The sequence below is a fragment of the Cyanistes caeruleus genome, chromosome 18, assembly GCF_971803275.1.
Source record: "Cyanistes caeruleus chromosome 18, bCyaCae1.hap1.1, whole genome shotgun sequence".
Lineage (NCBI taxonomy): Eukaryota > Metazoa > Chordata > Aves > Passeriformes > Paridae > Cyanistes > Cyanistes caeruleus.
Genome location: NC_141718.1, coordinates 13697227 through 13719563, shown reverse-complemented (window position 1 = coordinate 13719563; position 22337 = coordinate 13697227). Strand labels below are relative to the sequence as shown.

The 22337-nt window shown below is 60.1% G+C and overlaps 1 protein-coding gene across 5 annotated transcripts; it reads left to right on the top strand.

Annotated features, from left to right (window-relative positions):
- Positions 1-325: 325 nt before the first annotated feature.
- On the top strand, positions 326-22083 carry SMTN (smoothelin). 5 transcript variants are annotated; one of them, XM_086856408.1, is made up of 22 exons: positions 326-567; positions 5345-5505; positions 5737-5830; positions 5926-6004; positions 6098-6369; positions 7860-7962; positions 8167-8384; positions 8508-8571; positions 9766-9864; positions 10375-10704; positions 11655-11758; positions 13783-13899; positions 14901-15056; positions 15148-15223; positions 15484-15648; positions 16193-16255; positions 16426-16489; positions 16820-16990; positions 17088-17208; positions 17279-17430; positions 18738-18909; positions 21152-22083. In XM_086856408.1, exons 1-21 carry the CDS (start codon positions 517-519, stop codon positions 18880-18882), a joined length of 2805 nt encoding a protein of 934 aa, XP_086712534.1. In that variant the 5' UTR covers positions 326-516; the 3' UTR covers positions 18883-18909; positions 21152-22083. The 5 variants fall into 5 exon arrangements, with proteins under 5 accessions (XP_086712534.1, XP_086712536.1, XP_086712533.1 ...); XM_086856410.1 differs by lacking the exon at positions 13783-13899; XM_086856407.1 differs by lacking the exon at positions 18738-18909.
- Positions 22084-22337: the final 254 nt, after the last annotated feature.

Here is a 22337-nt window from a genome sequence, read left to right as displayed (position 1 = left end):
GGCTCTCTGCCCCGCATCCCGCCAACCAGGGGGCGCAGCAGCTCCTGCGGATGGGGAGTCCCCGAGCGGGGTCTGGGCTCGGGGACACTCTGCGAGCAGCGATACACCCTGGGGTACCACCCCAAGCAGACCAGGTCGCTACACTAGCACCGGCGTGGAGACCGGGACGGGAGTGAGTCTGGAGCCGCACGGCACGGCACGGCGGCTCGTCTCGGTGCCGGTGCGCGGTGCCGGTACAGGGCTTGGCACCGGGATACGGGACCCGCAGGTCCGGCGGGGCGGGGCCAAATCGGGCTGGCGACGGCGGGGCGGGGCGATCGGAAGCGGCGATGCGGCGGGTAAGCGGTAGGGCCGCGGCGCTGCTGGGAGCACGAACGGGAGCGGAGCCGGGGGAGGGGAGCGGGGCGTGGCGGGAGCGCAGTCGAACCCAGCGCGGGGCCGAGACGCCTCGGCCGCGCTTTGTTGTCTCCATCACCACTGAGTCCCGGCCGCAGCAGCGCGGGCCCGACGGACAGGATGTCCCAGGAGAGCCTTCTCGGGATGGACGAGGGAGCGCTGCGGAAACTGGTGAGTCCCGCGGCTGCTCCGGGTCTCGGGGTACGGTGCGCGCCCGCGCCGATTCCGGGGGCGGATCGTGCCTGGAGGTGCCTAGGTTCCGTGAACCCCCCGGGCCGAGGGCTGCTGTCCCAGGCGCGGGCAGAACGGGAGCGGGCGGGCCTCGGATCTGTCGCTCGGCTGGGGTATTCCGGAGCCATGTCTGGGAGCGGATGTAGCGCTGGAGACCCAGGGCTCTGGGTTGGGCTCTGGGCTGGGGTGAGATCCAGCACGAGTCCCCGCTCTACTCCGGTGATTCCGAAGGCTCTGGCCCCGCTGCTCTGGCCGCGCTTGGCCCTTTCCTCGCAATCGCGCCCGGCCGTACCGCCTGCCCCAGCTCCATCTTCTCGGCCGGCAGATCCTGGGGGATCGTTCCCCGATGCCGGCACAGTTCCCTGCTCCCCGCTTGCCCCTTGCGGGCTTCCGCGATGCCGGGAGCTGGCGCGGTGCCAAGCGCACTTCCCGGGCTCTGCCCGCATGGCTTTGCATCCCATCCCCTCCTGCGCAGCGGCTTCTGGAGCGCCGGCCGGAGCACCGCCCCGGGAGCGAGAGCCGCAGTCGTGCGCTGTCAAGGCCGATGGGCTCTAGAGGAAGAGGGCCTCCGTGTCCCGAAAACGATACTCGGGATACGCAGCCGAGGCTGATGTCCCGGGAAGCCCCTACAAGTGTCCGGCTTTGGGCAACCCCAGGGACCCCCAGCCCGGGGCTAGGGCTGTGTTGGCTGTCCCGGGGATTGCGCCGGGCTGGCCCTGGTCAACGATGGGGAATGATCACAACAGGAAGCTGAGTCAGCCGGGAAGGCAGGTCTGCTGGAACAGGAAAGAGTCGGGATGCCGGCGGGAAGTGAGGGTTGTGCTGTGGGTCGGCACGGGGGCTGCCCCCGCCTGAGCCTTCTGTCCTGCCACCCTTAGCCAGCTCTGAGTGGTGACACACAGAACTGCCCGTGGCTCGAGCTGGGGAGCCCACTTGCTTCTCATGGGGTGATGTCGGGGACAATGGACCACCTGTCTAAAGGTTTGGGGATGGGTGGTCAGGGTGTCTCCCCATCCTGCCCGTGCTCCAGCTCTGCCACGTCCCAGCCGAGGTCTCTGATCTAAGATGGAGTCCCAGAAGCGGCGATGGGTTCCTGGTGTCTGGTCAGCCCAGGGAGGTGGATCTCATCCTGCAGCAAGCACTGCTTCTATGGATGCTTTTTCTTTGACATTCTGAGGCTTTGTTTCCCCAGAGCACTGTGCTTGTGACCCACATCTCCCTGTGCTGTGTGGTATAAGCTGGGGAAAGCCGCATCTGAGCTGATGTGAGGCAGGGAAGGAATTATTTTTCTTCTGGTTAAGTTTTTGGCTCCACTCAGTTGGAAGAGGATTAGTCCATATAAGGGAAAACTGCCTCTCCTGCCACTTCCTCCCTTCTACTCTGCTCTCCCCAGCCCTCCACTCTGCCTTGCTTCTCCTCATTTCTCCCAAGGGCTTCTAGGCAGCAGCATCTGATATCCCCAGGGAAACTGGAAGAAGTAGGCTGGGGGACTTGAGGAGGTCCCTGCAGCCCCCTCACTCCTGTGCTGGCTGGGTTGGTCGCTGCCAGAAGGTGCCCTGCAACTCCATATGAATCATCCATATCATTCTCTTCCCAGCTGCCCACTGGTATCCCAGTCCCAGGGAGGCCAGTTGGGATGAACCAATAGTGCAGCATAAAGTTGACCAAGGGTTTGGAGAAGCCAGAGGAGGGAGCTGTGGGGGATGGGGTGTACTGCAGGGTGGCCCTTAGGTGGATGTCCAGAAGCAAGAGATTGAGCGCTTACAGCTGTACTGAGCTCCTGGCTGAGGTCTGCTGGCCTTGGGCTGGGGAATGCTTCCCTCTCCCAGCCCCTCCAACTCTTAGTCTGGTTAATTAAGGACGATGTAAATATGTCACCAAAGGGTGACAGAGGCAGGACAGGTCTGAGCTAGGGAAGTCACTGCCATGAGATCCCCTTCTCATACCCAGTAGTCTTTGGCTATAGTAGTCTATAGTAGTCTTCCATGGCCTTGAGAATCACTGCATCCCTGCCACATCCCTGTCATCCAGTGTCCTTCCTGCTTTCCTCTGACTAGGGGGTAGCCATGCTCCCCATGGCTCTTTCCAAAAGTGACAGTGAAACTTGGGGCTGTAGTAGGTGCTCATTGTGCCAGGTTCATCTGATGCCCTAAAGCAGTTTCCCTGTGCCCAGGCTCCAGATTCCAAAGTGCTGTGTGGTCCTGCACTTCAAAGAGCCGGATGGATGCTGGGCTAATTGCAGCCCTCCTGGAGGAGCTGCTCACTGCACCAGGGTTCTGAGCACTGCTGTGTTGGGCACCAGGTGGGAAGCAGCCTATGTGTGCTGTGCCAGTATCCTTTCACAAAGGCACTCTGTGTGCTGAGGAGGGTGTTTGCTTGGAGCCATTAATTTGCTGGCAGCTGGGCAGGACCCATGGGGCCTCAGCATGTACCAATCCCTAAGCCTGCCTGTGCTGGCAGGGTTGGGCCCCTTGGTCCCTTTGCAGCTGTTGTGGTTTCCATCATGCTTTCCCCTGCCACTGGCTACATAGCTTCCAAAGCTGCTTATTTGCCTCATCCCAGCTCCCTGCTGACGTGGGCTTGGAATAAGCCATTTTCTCCTGCCCTGCCATTTGTCCTGTGGGGAGAAGCCTTCCAGGACCTGGGGTCAGGTCAGGTCCCAGCTGAAGCCTCCTGGGTAGAGTAGACCCCAGAGCTGGCAGGTGGGTGCCACACAGCACACACTGGTGCCAGCATGTTTCCTGCACCAGGGTGTGCAGGGCTGGTGTCCCATTGTGTCCCCCTTTCCTGGCACACTCATGACTTCTGCAGCTGCTGTGCACACACCACTTCTCCTCCCTCCCCCTACCTTTCCCACTGCCCTGACCCAGATGCTGGGGCCAAGCCACTCACTGCCAGCAACTTATTTTGGGAAGGGCCAAGGTCTTGGCCACCCAATATGCAGTTGAGGACTGTTTTCCTGTCCTCAAAGTCTTTGGATGGCTGTAGGGAGAGATGTCCTTACCGCAGAGCTCTGCCTCCAGCCCCTCATTTTGAGCTGAACTAAATTCCACCACTTCCCAGCCCATCGATGATGCCCTGTTTGCAGGGAACCAGGCTTCCTGGCTGGCCAGGATGGGCACCATTGCTGCTGGACTATGTCTTTTTCTTGGTAGTAGTTGTTCCAACTGTAGTGGCATCCTTGGGATGCCAGCAGCCATCTGGGGCAGATGGGAAATGAGAGGCCCATGAGGATGGAAGGGCTGGTTTTCTCTCCAACACTCCACACTGCTCTGGCAATGCTGTGGCTCCTGCTCTTCCCAGCTGCTTCCCTGGCCTTGTGGTGGCAGAGGTGACTGCTCTGGATAAAAGCCCAGAGTGGACTGCAGGCCTCGGCTTTAGCCAGGATGCTGGAAGGGATAGTAATTCCTGCTGGCATGGTGGGGGCTGCTGGGGTGGGAGGGAAGGAGCACCCTGGCTCCAGACAGCTCCTCCAGAGGTTAAGTGTATTTTTAGAGCTGGTCTGCTCTAGGGATTGGTAATCCCAGCCACTGGGATCTTCCCCAGTTGGGGAAGGATAATGCTTCCAGTTAGGCTTTGCAGCTGGCAAGGGTTGGAGTACCACAGTTTTGGCTGCCACTGGGGTGGCACATGGCATATCTCTGTGTCAGTAGCCCATGGGACAGGAAGAGAAGGGACTGATGCTCTTGTCCTGTGGCACAGCCATGGCTTCTCCCAGCATGATGGGGCTTGATGCTGACAGCAGCTGCTGTTGGTCACAGGGTTTATTTTTAACAAGCTCCATGGGAAATCACCTCCCATGTTTCCAGTGTCAGGGCAGTCTTGATGTCCTACAGCAGGACAGTGTGAGGATAGAAGGGCTATGCCTGCCCTGGCTGGCAGATCTGGCTGCCTTCTGCCCCTTCAATATCAGGAGGTGGGTTCATGGCCCTCTGGAAAAACTGGAGCTGGTAGTGGGGCTGGGCTGTGACCTGGTCTGGAAGAGGGGGAGCAGCTCTGGGTGCCCATGCTAGGTGCTGGCCTTGGTGGGCTGAGGAGCATCTGGAGCACCTGTGAGATGTTCAGACATTTACGGGAGAGTTATGGCTGTGCTTCCCATACTTAAAGGCTTGAACTTGGATTTAGGACAGATCTCACTCATAGATTTGGTTCCAAGAGCTGCCTGCCATGCACTAGCAGTGGATGGGGGGGCGGGGGGGGAGGGCTGCAGGGTGCACAAGATGACCCCTTGGTGGGATGCTGAGGCCCTTTCAGCCAGCACCTCCTGGGAAACATGGGATGGAAAGAGAATGGGCTCTCCTGTCCCCTTGCTGCTGGAGGAGCTGGCGTGGGTAGGAGGACTCATTCCAGAGCTGGTGGCACTGGGAGGGGCAGAGATGCATGGCACCAACCCTTGCAGGCCAGCAGGACTGCTGGTGGGTGTTCATTTCACATGCTTGTCTCTTTGACCTTTATATGCCCGGAGGTCTCAGTGCCACCATGGCAGCCCCTCCTCACCATGGGTGGTCCCAGCATTCTGCTCTGGGTGGGCTGTGCCCAATTCCTGCAGGGCCTGGCAGTGCCGGGCAGCATGCTCAGGGCACGTGGGTGCCACACACAGACAGTGCCTTTGTCCAGAGTGTGGGCAGCTCATGACAGTGTGGCAGAGGGCGGCACCAGGACTGAGACAGGGGCTCAGTGGCCAGAGCCAGTGCTGAGCCCTGCCCTGTGCACCCAGCTGGAGGCCACACTGGACCTGGCTGAGCGGCGCCGCATCCGCTCGGCTATTCGGGAGCTGCAGCGGCAGGAGTTGGAGAGGGACGAGGAGATGTTGGCATCCAAGCGCTTCCGCCCAGAACGCAGCAACCGCCGACAGGATGACAAGGAGAATTGGCCACAGTGAGTCCTTTTGTGAACTGAGGTCATTCCCTGCCTCTGCCCTGGGAGACGGGGGCTGCAGTACCCAGCCCCACTCTGGCTGGGATGGATTTGAGTGAACGTGAAGGTGGGAACAGCCTGGCACAGAGCAGCTTGGCACGTGGTGGGGCCTGTTGTCTGGATCTGCCAGCTGCCCACAAGGGGACTTTGCTCACAAGCACCTGTGACAGCCACAGCTCTCATCCTGCTCAGGTCCCAGCACCTGGAAGAGGAACAGCAGGCATCCCTGGCTGCCTTGTCTGAGCGGCTTGAAGCCATCACCAGCGTGGAGGAACTGACAAAACTGGTGAGCAGCTGTGTGTTGGGGCAGACCATTTGCTGGGATGGAACTTGTGCTGGGGCTGACCGTGCTTCTTTCCTGGGTCCTTTTTTTTTTTGCAGCTGCGGGCAGCGGGTGAGTATGAGGAGCGCAAGCTGATCCGAGCTGCCATTCGCAAGCTGCGGGCTGAGGAGATTGAAGGTGAGGCACCATTCACATGTTCCGGGGTGGATGCCCTGGGGGCTCTGGGATGTGGGCAGCTTCTTCCTGAACGCCATCTTTGCTCCCATCCAGCTGCAACCCTGGCTGGGAATGTGCAGAGCAGCCGAAGGGATGGCAGCAAGCCCCCCACTGTGCCTGGGGAAACGAAAATAGTCCAGAGGGACAATGCTGAAACACCAGCCCTTACTGGAAGTGAAGAGAGCTGTGGTGAGGGCAGAACCAAGTCTCCAGGCACAGACAAGAGCGGGGAGAGCAGCCAGCAGGATGATGCAGAGCCAGCACTGGCTGGGCCAGAGGAGAGTGGGTATGGGGAGGCTGTGGAGCAGGAGCCCAAAGTCTCAGCGGTGAGTGTGTAGAGCACTGCAGGGGGTGGAACTGTTCAAGATTTCACCCTTTCCTGGGGTTCCTGTGCCAGCCCGTCTGGAGCACAGAGCCCTGGGCAAACTGTGCTTGCCTGCCCAAAGGGACTGAGACAGGTGGGGCTGGGGTCTCTGGGGACAGGGGAAACATGGCTGTGCTGTGCCAGTGTTGCCCCAGCCAGCAGTGATGAGCTGGGGCTGGGGTCTCAGGCCAGGGTGCTCCTTGGGTTTCTCCCAAGGATGCAATCTGGTGGGGATCTGGGAGCCCCTTGGTGTGCGTGGTACACCCATCTCTGCTCCACTTCTTGGGGATGGGGTTCTTTGGAGGCAACGGCCGTTTATCTCCTCTGCAGCAGTTCCCTTGCATGGGTAGAAACCTCAATTCCCTGTCCCCCTTCTTGTGATGGCTGTTCCTGCCCGCCTTCAAGGAGCCAGGGCTTATTCTGGAGTGAAGCTAGGGGCTTTTTGGCTGGGGAAAGGATAAGCTGGTGGGCAGAGCTGGAAGGAATGAACACAAGCCGGGGCTTTCAGTGCAGCAGGGATGATCCTGCAGAGACTGTGTGGTGGTGAGAGATCTCTGCACCCAACCCTTGGGGGATTGTCCTTTGAGGGTGAGGGTGGGAAGAGGAGAAGCAATAGGTGTACCCACAGCTGGGTGAGAAGGCATGGGCTCCCCCATCTGCCTCTGTCCAGCCCTGCTTCTTCCTCCACCTGCCCCAGGGCTGTAGCAGCACACTGCCAAAGGGATGTGGAGTTGTGCCACCTTTCAGCACTGTCTGCCTCCCCATCTGGATGGGCTGGCGCGCTGCCCCCAAAGCCTGGCTGGAATGGGACATCTCTGAGCAGCTGAGAGGGCTGTTCTGCTCAGTCTGGCTGATAACTACAAACCCAAGGCCATTTCCATCCTTGGGTTTGGGGCCTGGTTGCCCTGTGTCCCCTCAGGGTAAAAGCTCTTTTTTGTATGCCCCTGTCCTAAAGTCAAGGTGCTGCTAGAGGCACTGGCAAAGCCAAAACTGGCACCTTGTTCCCAAGCTGATGCCAGGACACCCTAGCCCTGCTCAGACTTCTGTCAGAAACACATCTTTCACCTGTGTGTGGTCCTATGTCCAGAATATTTCATCATTTGCCAAGCAGAGCTGCAGGTGCCATGGACAGGGCAATGTAAAACTGGATGTTCCCTGCATCACAGAGCCCTGGAGTGCCTGGGGTTGGAGCATGGGGCAGGTTTGGGGTCCCCCTTCACTAGACACTGTCTCTCTCCCTGCCTGCAGAATGCAGCAAGGTATGGGGACACTTCTCCCCCTGTGAGCCTCTTGCTGTGACCCGTGTGCAGGGACTGGCTTGTCAGTTCCTGCCAGCATGCAGGCAGGGACCTAGATAGCATGGGAAGAGACCACAGCCTATGCGTCCCTGGCTGGAATGGGCCATGGTGGCCCAGTCAGAGACCGGAGTGGGGCTGGTTCTGCTCTCCCCAGGCCTGCAAGCGAGAGGATGTGGTGGAGCAGGAGCATGTCCCAGCTGGGATGCAGGAGCTGTGCAGCCAGCAGGCAGGAGACCCCCAGAAACCCAGTGCCCGGGGTGAGTCCCCACAAATGTCACGGCAAAGTCCTGTCTAGGTGCGTGCCTGGGGCCAGACCTGTGCCTGGCCAGCTGCAGGACGATGAAGGGCATACCATCTCACAATGGCGGGCAGGGCAGCTGGGTGCCTGGAGGGGCTGCAGGAGTAGGGATGCATTGCAGGCAGCTGCAGGCTTACCAAGCAGAGCCTCTTCTCACCCACAGCCGAGGTTTCGGGGACCCTTGTGCTCCTGGAGCTGCAGCCAGCCCCAGAGCCCAATCCAGAGCCTGAGGATGGCGGTGAGGACCTGCAGCAGGGGCAGCCCCAGGCAGCCTGGAAGGAAGGGAACCTAGGCAGCCCTGGCAGCGCCCCAGAACCCAGTGTGGTGCAAAGCCCCAGAGGGGAGCAACTCATCCCAGGCCAGCCCAGTACTGGCAACCAGGTATAAAGCTGGCGGCAGCTGCCACTGCCCTCCTTGCCCGGGGCTGGCAGTCTGGGTGAAGGTAACTTGATGGGGGGACTGCATGTAACTCCCAGCTGAATGCTCCGCCCCTCTACTCCACAGCTTCATGTTGGGGCACACTGCCAGGTGCTGGGGCCAGGTGGAAGACACAAGAGGCCATCAGTGGGTAAGTGTAGCCCTGAGGGGGATGACATGAGAGCCGTGGCCCCTGCCAGCTGGGCAGGGCTGTTCCAGGACCCCCCCACTCCCCTGTTCTGCAGCATGTACATCCCAGCCGTCCCTAAGGACATGACTCCCGCCCACGTGTGCTGGGTCAGGAATGTGAGTGCAGGACACGGCCAGGCCAAAGGCCACCCTTAGCTGGAGGCCGATTGCTGCCTAGCCAAGTGGTGGCAATGCCCACCCCAGCCAGGGAACTGGGTGCCAGGCAGGCTGTTTACTGGGGCTTCCACTCTGACCGGGTTACTGCAGGGCCATGAAAGGGAATCGGTGCCAGTAGCAAACCCTGGCCTTTTGCATTCTTTGTCCCTATAAGGCTAGGAGCTGTGCACGGCTGGCTCTGACCATCCCCACCCCAGGCCCAGCACCTTGCAGGGCCTCCCCACAGCCCTGAGAGATTCCAGTGGCCAGTAGTTGCTCTTTTCCTACTGTTGTGAAAACCATCCCCACGGCTGTGCCAGGAGGAAATGGGGGAAAACCAAAAAGCAGCTCTCTGCTTCAAGGATGAAGGGTGCTGTCCTGGCAGGCAGAGGTTGCTGTCCCTCTAAGGAACCCCTGGAGGCTGCTGGCTCCTGGGAAAGAAGCAGCCCTAGGAAGATGCTAGGGATGGTGTGCTGCAGCATGGCACAGCCCTGGAGTAGAGAGAAGTGTGCAGGATCCAACCCTCCCTTGCCTCACAGGGGGCTCAAACCTGGGTTGTGAGGAGAAGCTGAGCCCCCCTCCCTCCATGGGCATCAATGACTTCAGCCCCAGGGCAGAGCCCTGCCTGCACCCTTAAGGGCTGAGCCACCTGGCCCCCTCAACATCTCTTCAGAGGCAATGGTGTGCCAGGCCCTGGTGAGGACAGGTGTGGTCCCAACCTTTCAACACAGACCCCAGGGCTCCCCACTGCGCTACTGGGCACAGAGCCTACCCTCCTCTGCAGTGTGGTTTTGCATTGCAGGACAGAGCCCATGCCTAGGGTGCAGGGCAGCCTACAAGTGCTGGTGGATTTTGGCACTAAACTCTGGGGAATGCGGAGTAATGGGGAGGGAGACTGCAGAGTGCTGTGCTGGAGTGAGGAGGTTGCCAGCAGTACCTGTGCCATGCTCACCTTCTGTTCCTTTTGTGTCATTCCTTCCCTGGCCTCTCTCTTCCCAAGCATTAGTGCCCACCCAGGAGGTAATGGGGACCCCGGCTCGCCTGAATACTCACCAGTGGGAGCTGGTGCCCTCCTCGCTTTGCCTGGCTAGCCACACGGGTAAGATCCTAGTGGTGGCTGCCTCCATTCGCTGCTTCCCGGTGGCGGGATGTCCCTGGTGGAGCCTGGGCAGGTGTGAAGCTCCTCAGTGCCAGGTGCCGAAGGATGCTGCTGGCTGCCCACCTGCTCTTTTGCATCCTGCCCAGAATCCCTCCCTCCCATCCATGTACACAAGCATCCGGCAGCAGTGGGAGGAGGGAGCAGAGGCATTGAGGGGCTGCAGCGACTCTGGGAAATGCTCGGGTCTCTGGGGGGCAGCAATACATCCTGTGAGCACCGTAGAGGATTGCATGCACAGTCAGGCACCCCGCGGGCTTTGTGCATCGTGTGGGCAACCTAGGGGGGCTGCGTGCACAGTGTGGAATCCCGGGGCGGGGGCAGCATGCATGGCAGGGGGTACCCCAGGATGGGGGGGCACCGCGGGGCACTGCATGCACGGTGCGGAGCCAAGCCCCGGCGGGGACATGCGAGGGCGGCCGCAGTCCAGTGACCCCGCGTCCATTTCCGCAGCGCCGCGCCCCGCCGGACCCCCAGTTTCCCCTGCCGCCGGCTCGGTGCGGGAGCGCGCGCAGCGGTTCGGGCCGGCGGGGGCGGGCGGTGCGGGGGGGCGGGCCGGGGCCGGGGCCGGGGCTGCCCAATGGCAGCGGGGGCCCCGCACGGCCCCGCCGGCGCCCGCTCAAAACGCGCGGGGCTGCGGCGGCGCACAGCAGCGCTCGGCCCCGCGCCCTGCCGGCTCCCGCCTCGACGCCATGAAGACCTTCTTCACCATCGAGATCAAGGATGGGCGCGTGCAGCCCCTGGCGCCCCGCATCACGGCCTCCCCCAGCAGCCAGCGGGCAGGTGGGCATTGATGGGGTACGGGGTGTGCAGGAAGGTCCAGTGGGCAGATGGCATCTGTCATTAGGCTTCACGCTGTAGGGGTGATGGGCATGGGTGTCATGCAGGGAGGTGGGACTGGAAAAGATGTGGATCTCTCAGTGAGGTGGGCACAACAGGGGAATTCTTATCCACCAGGCTCTAAGCACTACAGGACTGTGCTCCTAATATGACAATGTGCACAGCTGGGCAGTAGAACAGGTTGGTACCAGTGGGTAGTTGGGCACTAACAGATGGTGGGCACAAATGGGCAGATGGAGGCAGGCAATCTGAGCCAGGCCAAGTGGGTGCTGATAGGCAGCAGTGGCATTTGAGTGCTGGCAGCCCAGAGAACAGGTGCTGCCAGAAGAACAAAATGCGTATGGTAGCCCTCATCCTTTGGCATGCACTCTCAGCCTGCTTGGGGCGTCTCAGTTCGGGGAGACCACCTGGCCCTGCAGCCTGTCCACAGCCCCACTGTCTTACCACGTTTATGTTTGGGGTCATTCCCCAATCCCTGCGCTGCCCCTGCAGCCCTGCCCCATCCTCTCCCCACTGACCTGCTGATTCAGGGGAACCCATGACATCCTGCTCTGTGTCCCGTTCCACTGCTGCACCATGTCTGTTCCAGCCCTGCCCCTAACCTGCTTGCCCACAGATGTGGCTGGGTCAGGATGCTCCTGTGGCCATCCCTCTCAGCCGGGGGTCTTGGCTCCAGCTGAAGCACTGCAGAATGCACCCTTACTTGGGGAGCAGGGGTCTCAACTTCCCCATCTCTTGCTTGCCACCAAGACCTTTCCCTGTGCCACAGCCCAGTGCTCACTGCCAGGGTAGGATGTGTGGGGTAGGCAGAGAGCCCAGCCAGAGCCACTCCCCAGCTGGGTCTGAGCCTGTGGGCTGGATCAGATCCCACATGCCTCTTGCTCCCCTTGCAGAGGTGACTCTGGGTCTGCGGAGCACCCCCATTCGTATCACCACCATCCCCAGCAGTGTCAGCAGCATCTGCAACATCAGCAGTGTCAGCAGCAATGTCACCAAGGTGAGTGCCCAGGCAGTCTGTGGGGCTGTGCCCTACCTGGCCATTGCCTGGCAGCTCCAGGGCTTGGGGTGGGGACCAGGGACCAAGGAATTAGTGTAGGTAGCATGGTCCAGAGGCTCTGTCTAGTTTTGGTTGATGCTTTTGTTTTGGTAGGGGTTTTTTCATCAAGAGAATCTGGACTTTGTGTGTGGTTTCACAGCCCCACATGAGCCCTCTGGACTGTGCCACCATGTACTCAGACACTTGGGGAGATGGGTGGAGGGGGACAAGGAGTCTTTTGTGGGTCTCCCTCTGTTTTAAACACCTTTAAGGGTGGCGACAGCTTGGGGGAAAATCCATTGCCAACCACCCCTGTTGTTCTTCCTGGGGATGGACCTTGGCCATGTGTCTGGGAAGCCTGCCTTCCCCAGAGGCAGGGAGGCTACTCGTCAGAGGTCCCTAAAGCACTCTGGAGTTGTGGGTTGGGGTCTTGCCAGTTCCTGCTATGCCATCCTGAGTGGAGAGTGTCCAAAGCCCCAGGCCACCTAGGAGGGATTCTTGGGTGCAGCTGGTGAAAAAAATCAAAAAACAACCCCTTTGCAGTGTCTTGTGGGGAGAGCAGGCTGTGGCTACCCTGAGGCTGGGTGCACACAGGAGACAGCCCTTCAAGTGCTTTAATCTGCTCCTGCCCATCTAGGGTAATGCAAGGCGCCTGTGTGCCGCCTTGGCAGGAGCCAGAATATCAAACATGGCTCTGTCTCACTCATGGCCGTGCGCACGCCTGGCTGTCTCTGCAGGAACAGCACTGTGGGTGGCTTGTGTCACTGCCAGTGGCTGTGGTACCATCCATAGCCTGGGGCATACTGGTGGCTGTGGTACCACCGGCTTCATCCCACCCTCAGCCCAGCCCTTGCCAGCTTGAGGCAGGCAGTGCCCACAGGTGCTGCCCACACCTGCCAGCAGGTCGTGGGTCCTGACTGCAGTGGGGTGCCTTCCCTGTGCAAATGCGCTTGGGCAGCAGTTGTCAGCTCTCATAAACGTATTCGGGGGCCTGTCCAGTGAGGTGGGGGGCCTGAGACCTGTTGGCTGCCTGACAGGAGACGCAGCCCCCAGGTATGCTCCCAGTGGGCAGGGAGGAGGAGGAAGCAGCAGTGCTGGCAGGTACTGCCAGGTAGGGCTTGGTTGGATGACCAGCAGGCTGCAGGGACTGGGGACAGTAACCACAGTGGCATGTCTTCTCATTGGTGGGGTGCTGCCTGTTCAGGGACCTGCTCCCTCTGGGGCAGGCATTGGGCAGCATGGTTGTATGAAGACCTAAAATCCATGCTGTGATCAAGGTCCTTGCACTGATGCAAGTCTGGGGCTGGAGATGTGCTGTGGATGATGCCAGCCCAGAGTGGGAAGGCACTTGGGCAAAAGTACATAGCAATGGTTGGCCTTTTCATTCACCCAGCACTGCAGTAGTCAGGGCTGGTCCCCACCACTTTGTCCCAAGGCTCCCAGGCTGATATCTGGCCCTGACAGCCTCCAGGAGCGGGGGGGCCACTTGCTGGGCTCTCCTTGCTGAGCCACCTGGTCCCACAGCCGGATGCACTGCCAAGTGTGGCGCCTGGCTCAGCACCCCTGCATGGGACCCCCAGCTGCTGGGACCAGAATAGCCCACAGGCAGGGAGCGAGCCAGCCTCCAGCCAGGGGGGGTTGCCTGGGCCCCTATAAAGGGCAGCGGACAGCTGAGCAGGGCTCGCCACAGCGTCTGCACCACCACCATGCCAGGGCTCAGCTTGGAGGGGCTGGCTCAGGCTGGCGTGGCTGAGCTGGCAGAGCTGCAGCAGGAGCTGGTGGCGTTCCGGGGGGCAGCAGAGGGGCAACTGGAGCAGGCTCTGCAGCAAGTGCAGGTGCTGGTGCAGGCTCTGCAGACATTGGAGCAGGAGCACCTGGAGTTGCGGGCAGAGCTGGAGCGCCTGGGCCGCTGCCTCGATCTGCTGGTGCCAGGGCTGCAGGTGCCCCCCAGGGAGGACATCAGCACCCTCTTTCTGGAAGCACAGGACCCTTGCACCCACTTTGTGGGCACTGAGGAGCCCAGCGGCCCTGTGGCCCATCCACCCACTTTCTCCAGTACGTGCCAGCAGTCGGCCCTGCATCTCTCCCGAAGCAACAGCAGCGTGAGTGTGGGCAGCCCTGCATCATGATGGGGGAAGGGAGGGGGTCACCAGCCCCCAGGGCTCTTGGAGTTGTCTGTAGCCCTGGTACAAGGCATGACTGTGGCAGTGATGCATGGGGACATGGCACCATGGGGATCCACCACTCCTTGGGCTCACTGTTGTGGGGCTGTGCACCCACCTGTTTCGCATTCCCAGTGTGCCAGGTGAGAAGCTGCAGGCAGCTGTCTTGGCCCCACCACAGCACCAAGCACAGGTGGTGGCATGGGCACCTGTGGCCAGCGTCAACTCCTGCCGATGGCTTTGCCATGGATCAGTTACCAGGCCACAGGATACAGGGGCCAGGTGTGTGCATGGCTGCTGTGGCCCCACTGTCATCCCTGGTGCCTCTGTGCCCTATTCTGGGCCTGGCCTACTGCCTACTATGCATTGCTGGGGGGTTGTGCTAAAAGGGACTTGGCATCCTGTCCTGGCTGTGCTTGGGCAGGGGCCAGACTGGCCTAAATCCTGGCAGGGATGCAGGGGATGGCTCTTGATCTCCTGCACAAGCTTTTCTCTACAATAAGTCCCTTAATTCCCTGGAAATCCCTGTGCTGCTAATGGTGTGCACTGGCCTTGCCAGCACCCCGCCCACTGCTGGGTAACAGCTGCTGCCCAGCCCAGAGCATAGGGCAGGCCCTGCCTGCTGGGGGACCCAGCCACCTCTTGCTGGGGAGCAGGGAGGATTTATGACACCCAGACTGGAAGGAAGAGAGGGACTGCTGGGCCCTCCTGGGGCATGGGGTGCTGCAGATTGTCATACTCCCCTGCCTGCCTTGGGTACTGCAGATTCTTGCGGCATCCCACCAGCTGAGAGCACTTAGGCCCTATGTTGCACATCCTCTCCAGGGTCCTCACTGCCTGTTGCACTGGGCTGGTGTCAGGGTGATGAGGGCCTGGACCCTGAGAAGAGGTGGGGGGTGGCAAGCTGGCAGGGGCTCAGCTGCATGGTGATGTCCTTGCAGATGGAGCCGGAGGTGGTGGAGCAACACCAGGCACCAAGGCAGGAACCAGAGCTGCCCAACGGCATGGAGAAGGTGCAAGTGAGGGAGGTGGAGAGGAGCAAGCTGAATGCTGAGGAGCTGCGCAGGATTGAGGATGAGGATGTTCTGGATAAGATGGTACCTCTTTCTCTGGTTCGGGCTCCTGCAAGAAGGTAAAGGGACCTCAAGCTGATGATAGAAGACTAATGATGACTTCCCTCTCCTGCAGCTGGATCAGACAACAGACTTTGAGGAGCGACGGTTGATTCGAAATGCCATGCGGGAGCTGCGCCAGCGCAAACGAGGTACTCAGGGATGGTGACCCCCACTGGGGTCAGAGTGCTGGTGATGCCAATGTCGGATGCTGAAGTGGGGGTGTCCAGCTGCAGGGGAGCAGTAGGGTGTGTGCTGGGTCCTCTGTTGGCCCCCTGTCTTTGCAAGGCCAAGGACATCATCCCTCCCACAAACCAGTTGTGGGCCAGCAGCAGTGCAGGACCCCTGGTGTGGCAGGAACTGCCCTCCACCCCACCTCCCTGCTGATGCCATCTCCCATTCATGTTTGCAGACCAGCGGGAGAAGGAGCGGGATCAGTGGCTGCAGGAGGCTAGGAGCCAATCTGTGGGAGTAAGGGCTGGCCATGCCACAGAGACCACCACCATGCAGAGCACTCAGTCAGCCGATGGCTCAGCACGCAGCACTGTCACCAAGACTGAGCGTCTTGTCCAGTCTGGTATGAGCAGGGCTAGGGGGGTGTGCCAACTCTTTGGGGGCCTTGCAGAATCCTTCCCAATGCTCCACCACCACAGTTCCTTTGCCATTCACTGCCTGTCCTGAGTCTGGCTTGACGGTGCTGGGAGCAGGACTGTGTTTCAGAGATGAGTCTTTGGCTTGCCCAGAGCCTGCGTGAGGATAATTAAGGGTTCTGCTCTGGTGACTTCCCTCTGAATTCCCAACCCTGTCAGGATGGCAGGGCCTCATCTGCACCTTTGGCCTGTGTGTTGTCTCTTATACCCCTGCTCTCCCAGTCCCTGGGTGGCTCAAGCTGATCAGCTGCAGGGGTGGAGGGATGCCCCAGCTCCCTGCTGCTTTGTGCTCGCCTTTTTGTTCTCTGCTTCTGCTTGGGGGGCACATGCCTCTGCCTGCCATGCCCATGGCTCTACCGTCTGGGACTTCTCCCTGTTACACTGCATGGGTGCATAGGTGCTTGGCAGCAGCATGTGTCTGTGGGTGCTGCTCCTCCCAGCCCAGCAGTTGCCATTGCTTTATCCTTGCAGGTGATGGCACCAAGACCTCCCATACTACAACCATGGAGTCAAGTTATGTGAAGAGATCAGACAGTAAGTTTTTCCTGCCCTTTCCCTATGTCATCCTCAGGGTGTAACCCTGGGGCATCGCTGCTGCTGAGCCATCACTGCCCTGGTGCAGGCAGAGTCCTGCCTGCCTGGCACTGCTGCCCTCAGCTCCTTCAGCCGAGAGCCCAGGGCCTCTCTCCTCTCTCTCTCTGCAGATGGCAACAGCACTTTCGTTCAAACCAAATCGTCCTACAGCTCCTCATCCAAAAAGACAGGCAGGTGAGCAGAGGTGCCTGTGGGGACAGCCCCACATGGTCCCTGTCACTCATCTGCTTGCACAAGCCCTCTGTCCAGATTGCAGTGTCCCCACACAAATGTCACTCCAAAGCCTCCTGGTCCTTGAGGTATATTCACTGTATTCAGAAGCTCTCATGGTTCCTTCCATGGGCATGGAGATCGGTCTGCCAGCTGAGGACCTTAAGCCACCTCTTGTCTGTCCAAGGCACACGAAGATCTCCTTAGTTCCAAGGCTGGCCATGGACTGAGACCACTGCTTGCCCTCCCCTGGGCTGCCCACAGCCCCTTTAGCATTGCCTGTCTCTCTCCCAGCATTTTTGACCGTGAGGATGAGAGTGCTTCTCGGCAGAGCAGCCTGGCTGCTCTGGAGCGGCGTCAGGCGGAGAAGAAAAAGGAACTGATGAAGGCTCAGAGCCTGCCCAAGACATCAGCGTCACAGGCACGAAAGGCCATGATGGAGAAGCTGCAGAAAGAGGGTGGGAGGTGAGGCTGGGTCTGGGGCAGGTTGGCCAGGGCAGTGAGTGCTGCACAAAAACAACACCCTGCAGCTATGGATAACACGCCATGTCTCCCATCACAGTTCAAATCCTGTAGCATCACAGACCGCTGTGCAGCGCTCCTCCAGCTTTGGTGTGCCTAACGCCAACAGTATCAAGCAGATGTTGCTGGACTGGTGCAGAGCCAAGACCCGGGGCTATGAGGTGGGTGCCACATCCTTTTCCTGTCCCAAGACAGTCACTCTGTCCCTTGGTAACTCTGTTGCCCTCTCAGCACGTGGACATCCAGAACTTCTCATCCAGCTGGAGTGATGGCATGGCTTTCTGTGCCTTGGTCCACAATTTCTTCCCTGATGCATTTGACTACAGTAAGCTGACGCCCCAGAACCGCCGCCAGAACTTCGAGGTGGCCTTCTCTTCTGCAGAGTACGTACCTCTCTTGCCATCATGTGGACTTGGGATGGCTTGGGGTGGCTCTCCTGCTCGCTGCTGGGGCGAGAGGGGACACTGGAGGGGATGGTGCTGGAGGTGGGTGCCTGTAGGTGTCACTCCCCCCATGCAATGCAACAGGGTTAGGTGCTCTGGGGGCACGTAGCAGCTGTGTGGGCAGAGTCACAGAGGCCAGTGCAGCGCAGTCTGGTATGGCAAGTATGGGTATGGGGGTCTAGGTTCCTGGGTGTGGAGCAGGGCACCCAAAGGTAGAGCAGCAGCCCCATGAGCCCATCTGGCTTCGTGCAGTACATTCAATCCTGGTGTACCAGGTGTGAGACTGCAGCCTGCGGGGGGAGCAGGGCTTGCCTATGCCAGGTGCCTCCTTTCACAGTTGTAGGAGCTCAAACACCGTTGCAACTTCTCCAGTCTTCCCCTTTTTCTTCTGGTTTTCCTGGGTGCTGAGAGATGGGAGTGCACCCAGCTGGAGGGCTGGCAGGCAGCCCCTCTCTCCTTCCTTCTGTCTCTCTCCCACCCACCCTCTCCTCTCCTCCAGCACCCTGCTGGGGGGCAGGGCTGAGGATGGGGGTCCCATCCTGCTGATGTCCAAGGTGGCAGGGTGAGATGGGGACTCCTGCAAGCTCCCAGGGTGCTGTGGTGCTGTTTGGTGGAGTGAGAAGGGGGCTGCGGGCCTGGCTCTTGGTGCTCCTGTTAATGGATTTTTTGCCTTAATTGGGAAACTGGTCCATGGACTTGAGAGAGCCATCGATCTCTCCGGCCTGGAAGCCAGGTGGCCTCTCATCCTTCCTCCTCTTCCAGCTCTTGTGAGCATCCTCTCCCAAGCTTCCTGCACCAGGGCGCACCCTGCAGTTCCAAGTGGAGCTGGGCAGAAGGGCTGGGCTTGCCCCCACCATCCTCCCAGTGGGTCTATATAGGAGCTATATAGAGCGCTGCTCCACTCTGGAACCCGCTCCCCGAGCACCTGGCGTGCCAGAACACCTCACTCATCCTCCTACTCCTCCTCCTTCTCTTCCGTCTGTCTTTCCTTCTCAACTTCACGCCTCTCCACGCCACTCACCTGCCCCTCTCCTCCTTGCTTTTGCCCCCCCAATGTCACTGAATGGCCTTGGCATGGGGTGCCCAGAGCCCTCCTGCCCCTGCATTGTGCATCCCCAGAGCATGCCAGAGCAGAGCAGCTACCAGTGGGATGGGAACTGCACTGATCTGTGTCTCTTGTTTTCTCTTCCTCCCCTCCCTGACTGGGCTGCGGTCACTGGCTTGCCCCTCTCTCTACCTGCACCCAGGAAGCACGCGGACTGTCCACAGTTGCTGGACGTGGAGGACATGGTCCGGATGCGCGAGCCAGATTGGAAGTGTGTGTACACATACATTCAGGAATTCTATCGCTGCCTGGTCCAGAAGGGGCTGGTAAAAACCAAAAAGTCGTAGCCCATTGCCAGTCCCCCAGGACCAATGGTGAGAATCTTCCCCTCTGAGTACCTGCCCATGCCCCCACCACCACCAGGGCTCAGCAGAGAAATGACTGCCTTGGCTGCAGACGAGGCTGGGGGATGCTGGTGGGTTAGGGGCAAGTCCTGGCAGTGCCAGACAGGGCCCAGCAGGAGATGGGCAGAGACAGGTGGCTGGGATCAGGCCTTCTGGAATAGCGCCAGTGGGGGTTTCAGCAGGGGGGACTGTGTCATGCTGAAGTTCTGTTTGCTCTCCCGCTGTGGGCAGGGCAGTAGTTAGAACAGAGCCCTGCCCCTGTGGCTGAGCCTGACCCAGGGATCAGGTTCTGGGGATGCCACTCAAGGTATTCTGAGTGGTGCTGGCTGAGTGTGTGGGTGGCCACCCAGGATACTGCAGCATCACTGCTTCCACTTGCTGCCTTATTCCCCTGCCCCAGGGTACATGCCCAGCTCTGATGAGATGCTGCCTGCTCATATATGGGCAGAAACAGGAGCCTGGAAAGTGTGACTCAAGGCTCAGGTCCTGCCTTGTCCTGCAGTGTTTGTGCCTGTCTCAGGGCATCCTGGCTGACGTTAGAGCTGCAGCTCCCCTGGCTCTGCACAGTGCTGGCACACCAGGGCCCAAACAATGGCTTTATAAGGGCAGAGCTCTCCATGCACTGCCATTGCTCTGCCGTCACTTCCTGAGCCAAGTGGCGGTGGCAAGGGCTTTCCCAAGGCCCCAGGCATCATCCCCACGGTGACCAAATCATGAAGTGGGGCTGGTGCCAGCCAGGCAGTGGGCTTGGAGCCCACTGAGCAGGCACCAGAGACCTAGTGGGATGGCTGGGGGCATGGGACCCAGGGTGGGGGTTCTCTTGGGCCCTGGTGCTCCCCAGGGGCTGGTACTGGCTAGGGTCGCTCCTTGGGGTAGGGCTGTTCTAGGGGGCCAGTGTGTGTGGTGGTGTTACTGCAGGAGGGGAGGGGGTAGGTACAGGGCTTGGGGCTTGAGGGTGTTGTCATGGTGGGTGGCAAGCATAGAGTTCAGACCCTCCTTGTGCACCCTGTCCTTGGGGGCAGAGCCCTGCCTTGGGAGATCCTCCTTGTGCAACCAGAGCCTTGGGGAAGAACCTTGAGTGGCCCAGGCTAAAGCAGCTGAACTGGCCGTGGTGGTAGCAGGTCCTGCTGGTTTTTGTCAGCACTGCCCCCAGTGCCAATGCAGCCCTTGCTCCAGCAGCAGCCAGAAGTGGGGACAGTGCCTGGTAGGGTTGTGGGACCTGGGCAGGGCCAGGAGGGTTGGCAGCAGTGGCAGGGTTGCTTCTGTGCCCCCCCACCCCTTCTCTCCCTGTAGAAAGCAGAGGACAAGAGGTGGCCAGATCCCCTCCATGCCCTTCCTGGTTGCCATTGTGACTCCTAATCATGTTCAGTCCCTTCAAGCAGCCAGGGTGCCCCAACTTGGGGAAAGACACAGCCCAGGGAACTGGATGGGTGGCAAGGCAGAGTGCGTTACCGGACCAAAAGGGCAGCGGCAGAGCCCCAAGGCTGCTATGGGGATAGGGACACAACCATAGCTGAACTGCCAGGGCCCCACAAGACTGGTAGCTGCTGGAGCTAGGTCGTGCACTGTGGTGGGGCAGGGAGAGGAGATAGGAGGCTATCTCAACCTACCTAGGTTGCGTGAGCTGAGGCAGGGAAGCACCCACTCCAGCAGTAGGGTGTGCTAGGCCTGGGGCAAGCAGACCCCAGGCTCTAGTCTGGGGCAAGGGACAGAGCCAGGCTGGCAGGGCTTGGAGGAAGGCAGAAAGCAGGGCCAGGGCTTGAGGCAGAAAGGGCAGCATGTAACCAAGACCCACCCCCTGCTTTCCCTGAACCACCAGCTAGGGTTTGAGGTTGGGGCACAGCAGACACCTGCAGCCAGGCTGGGCTCTCCCTAGAGACCATCAGCTTCAGCTGGAGGAGCAAGAGGGTGGGCACAGCTTTAGCAGAGTGCCAGCACTAAGGATGGAGAGTACCAGGGGAGCAAGGGTGCAGACAGCTGGGCAACCCCTGCCCTGAGGCAAGCCCTTCCAGGGCAGACAGCACATGCTCTTCCCAGTGTCAGGAGCAGGACTGTGGGTACCAGGGTAAGTTGGGGGGGGTGTGAGAGGAGCTGAGCAGGTCCGAGGGTAGCAGTGCCCACACCAGCTGGCCCTGGGCAGTGTGGGGTGCCCATCCCAGCCCCCATGTGGGGCAGCCTGCTTGAGGCCATGCTGAAGGCTTCATCTCTGCAGGACGCTGGTGGACTGCGTGCCGCTGGTGGAGGTCGAAGACATGATGATCATGGGGAAGAAGCCTGACGCCAAGTGCGTCTTCACCTACGTGCAGTCCCTCTATAACCACCTGCGTCGCCACGAGTTGCGCATGCGGCAGAAAGAGTGCTAAAGCCTGCCCTGCCCACCCCCACTGCTGCCCTCACCGCAGAGCTGCCTGTGGGCAGGGGAGCTGCTTCCCTGGGAGGGTCTGGGGGGGACATAGGTCTGGCACTGAGAACAGGACAATTCTTCCAACAGTGCACCCCCACACCTCTGCCTTGCCAGAGCTGCTTCTGCCTTGGTCAGCTGTGGGCTGACCCTGTGGGCAGTGCCAGGTTCACCTTGCTGGGGATGCTCCCACCTTAACTTGCTTCCCATGCTCCAGTCTTTTTAAGTTATTTGTTCTCTAGGAATTATTTGCCCTGCAGGCACCATCCCTGTGTCCCTGGGGTGACTTGGGCACAGCTGTGCCCTCAGACTTGGGCCACCTCATGGGTCTGTGGCTGAGCATGACTCTGCAGTCCAGCCAGGGCCATGATACATCCTGCAGGCAGCACTGTCAGTGGTTCCCTTGGCCCCCTACAAGGAAGCTTCTCTGCCCACTGCAGGCCCAACTTGGTGTCACCTCCCATGGGACAGCTCCATAACCGTGCTAACACCCTGCTTCCCACCTCCATGTGCACCATGGGCACTTCCACATTGGGGGCAACTGTGGGTTGGGGAGGGGGCAGCAGCAAGGGGTCCCAGGGGAGTGCAAGGCAAACAGAGCAAGCTGGGACAACCACCCCCACTTTCCTCTCCAGCCCAGGGCACCTGCGTGTTCAGCGCTGCTTGCCCATCTGTCACATCTCTACACCCATGCTGACACGTGTACCAACACTAGCCAGATAATAAAGGTTTATCTAGGGCAATGCCTCTGGCTCAGGTCCTTCTGCCAGCGGCATATTGCACACCACAGTGCTTGGGGAACACAGGAAGTCCAGCTGCTGCTGGCTGCTCTACCTGCAGCTCTACTGCTTACCCACCCCAGAGGGACACTAGGGCATGTATTGCTCTTCCTCTCATTAATGATGTCCATAGTTAAGGCACTCTGACCACGGTTCACTGTCCCACATTGCCCCAAACCTAGCACAGGTAAAAGATCCCACATGGCCAGCAAGACTGT

What these genes read in the sequence shown, in the direction of transcription:
- SMTN (XM_086856407.1), top strand. Translation starts at nt 517, where the DNA reads ATGTCCCAGGAGAGCCTTCTCGGGATGGACGAGGGAGCGCTGCGGAAA. An exon ending in TCATCCAAAAAGACAGGCAG is followed by an intron (nt 16,490 to 16,819) that starts GTGAGCAGAGGT and finishes TCTCTCTCCCAG; the next exon opens with CATTTTTGACCGTGAGGATG. An exon ending in CCAAGACCCGGGGCTATGAG is followed by an intron (nt 17,209 to 17,278) that starts GTGGGTGCCACA and finishes TTGCCCTCTCAG; the next exon opens with CACGTGGACATCCAGAACTT.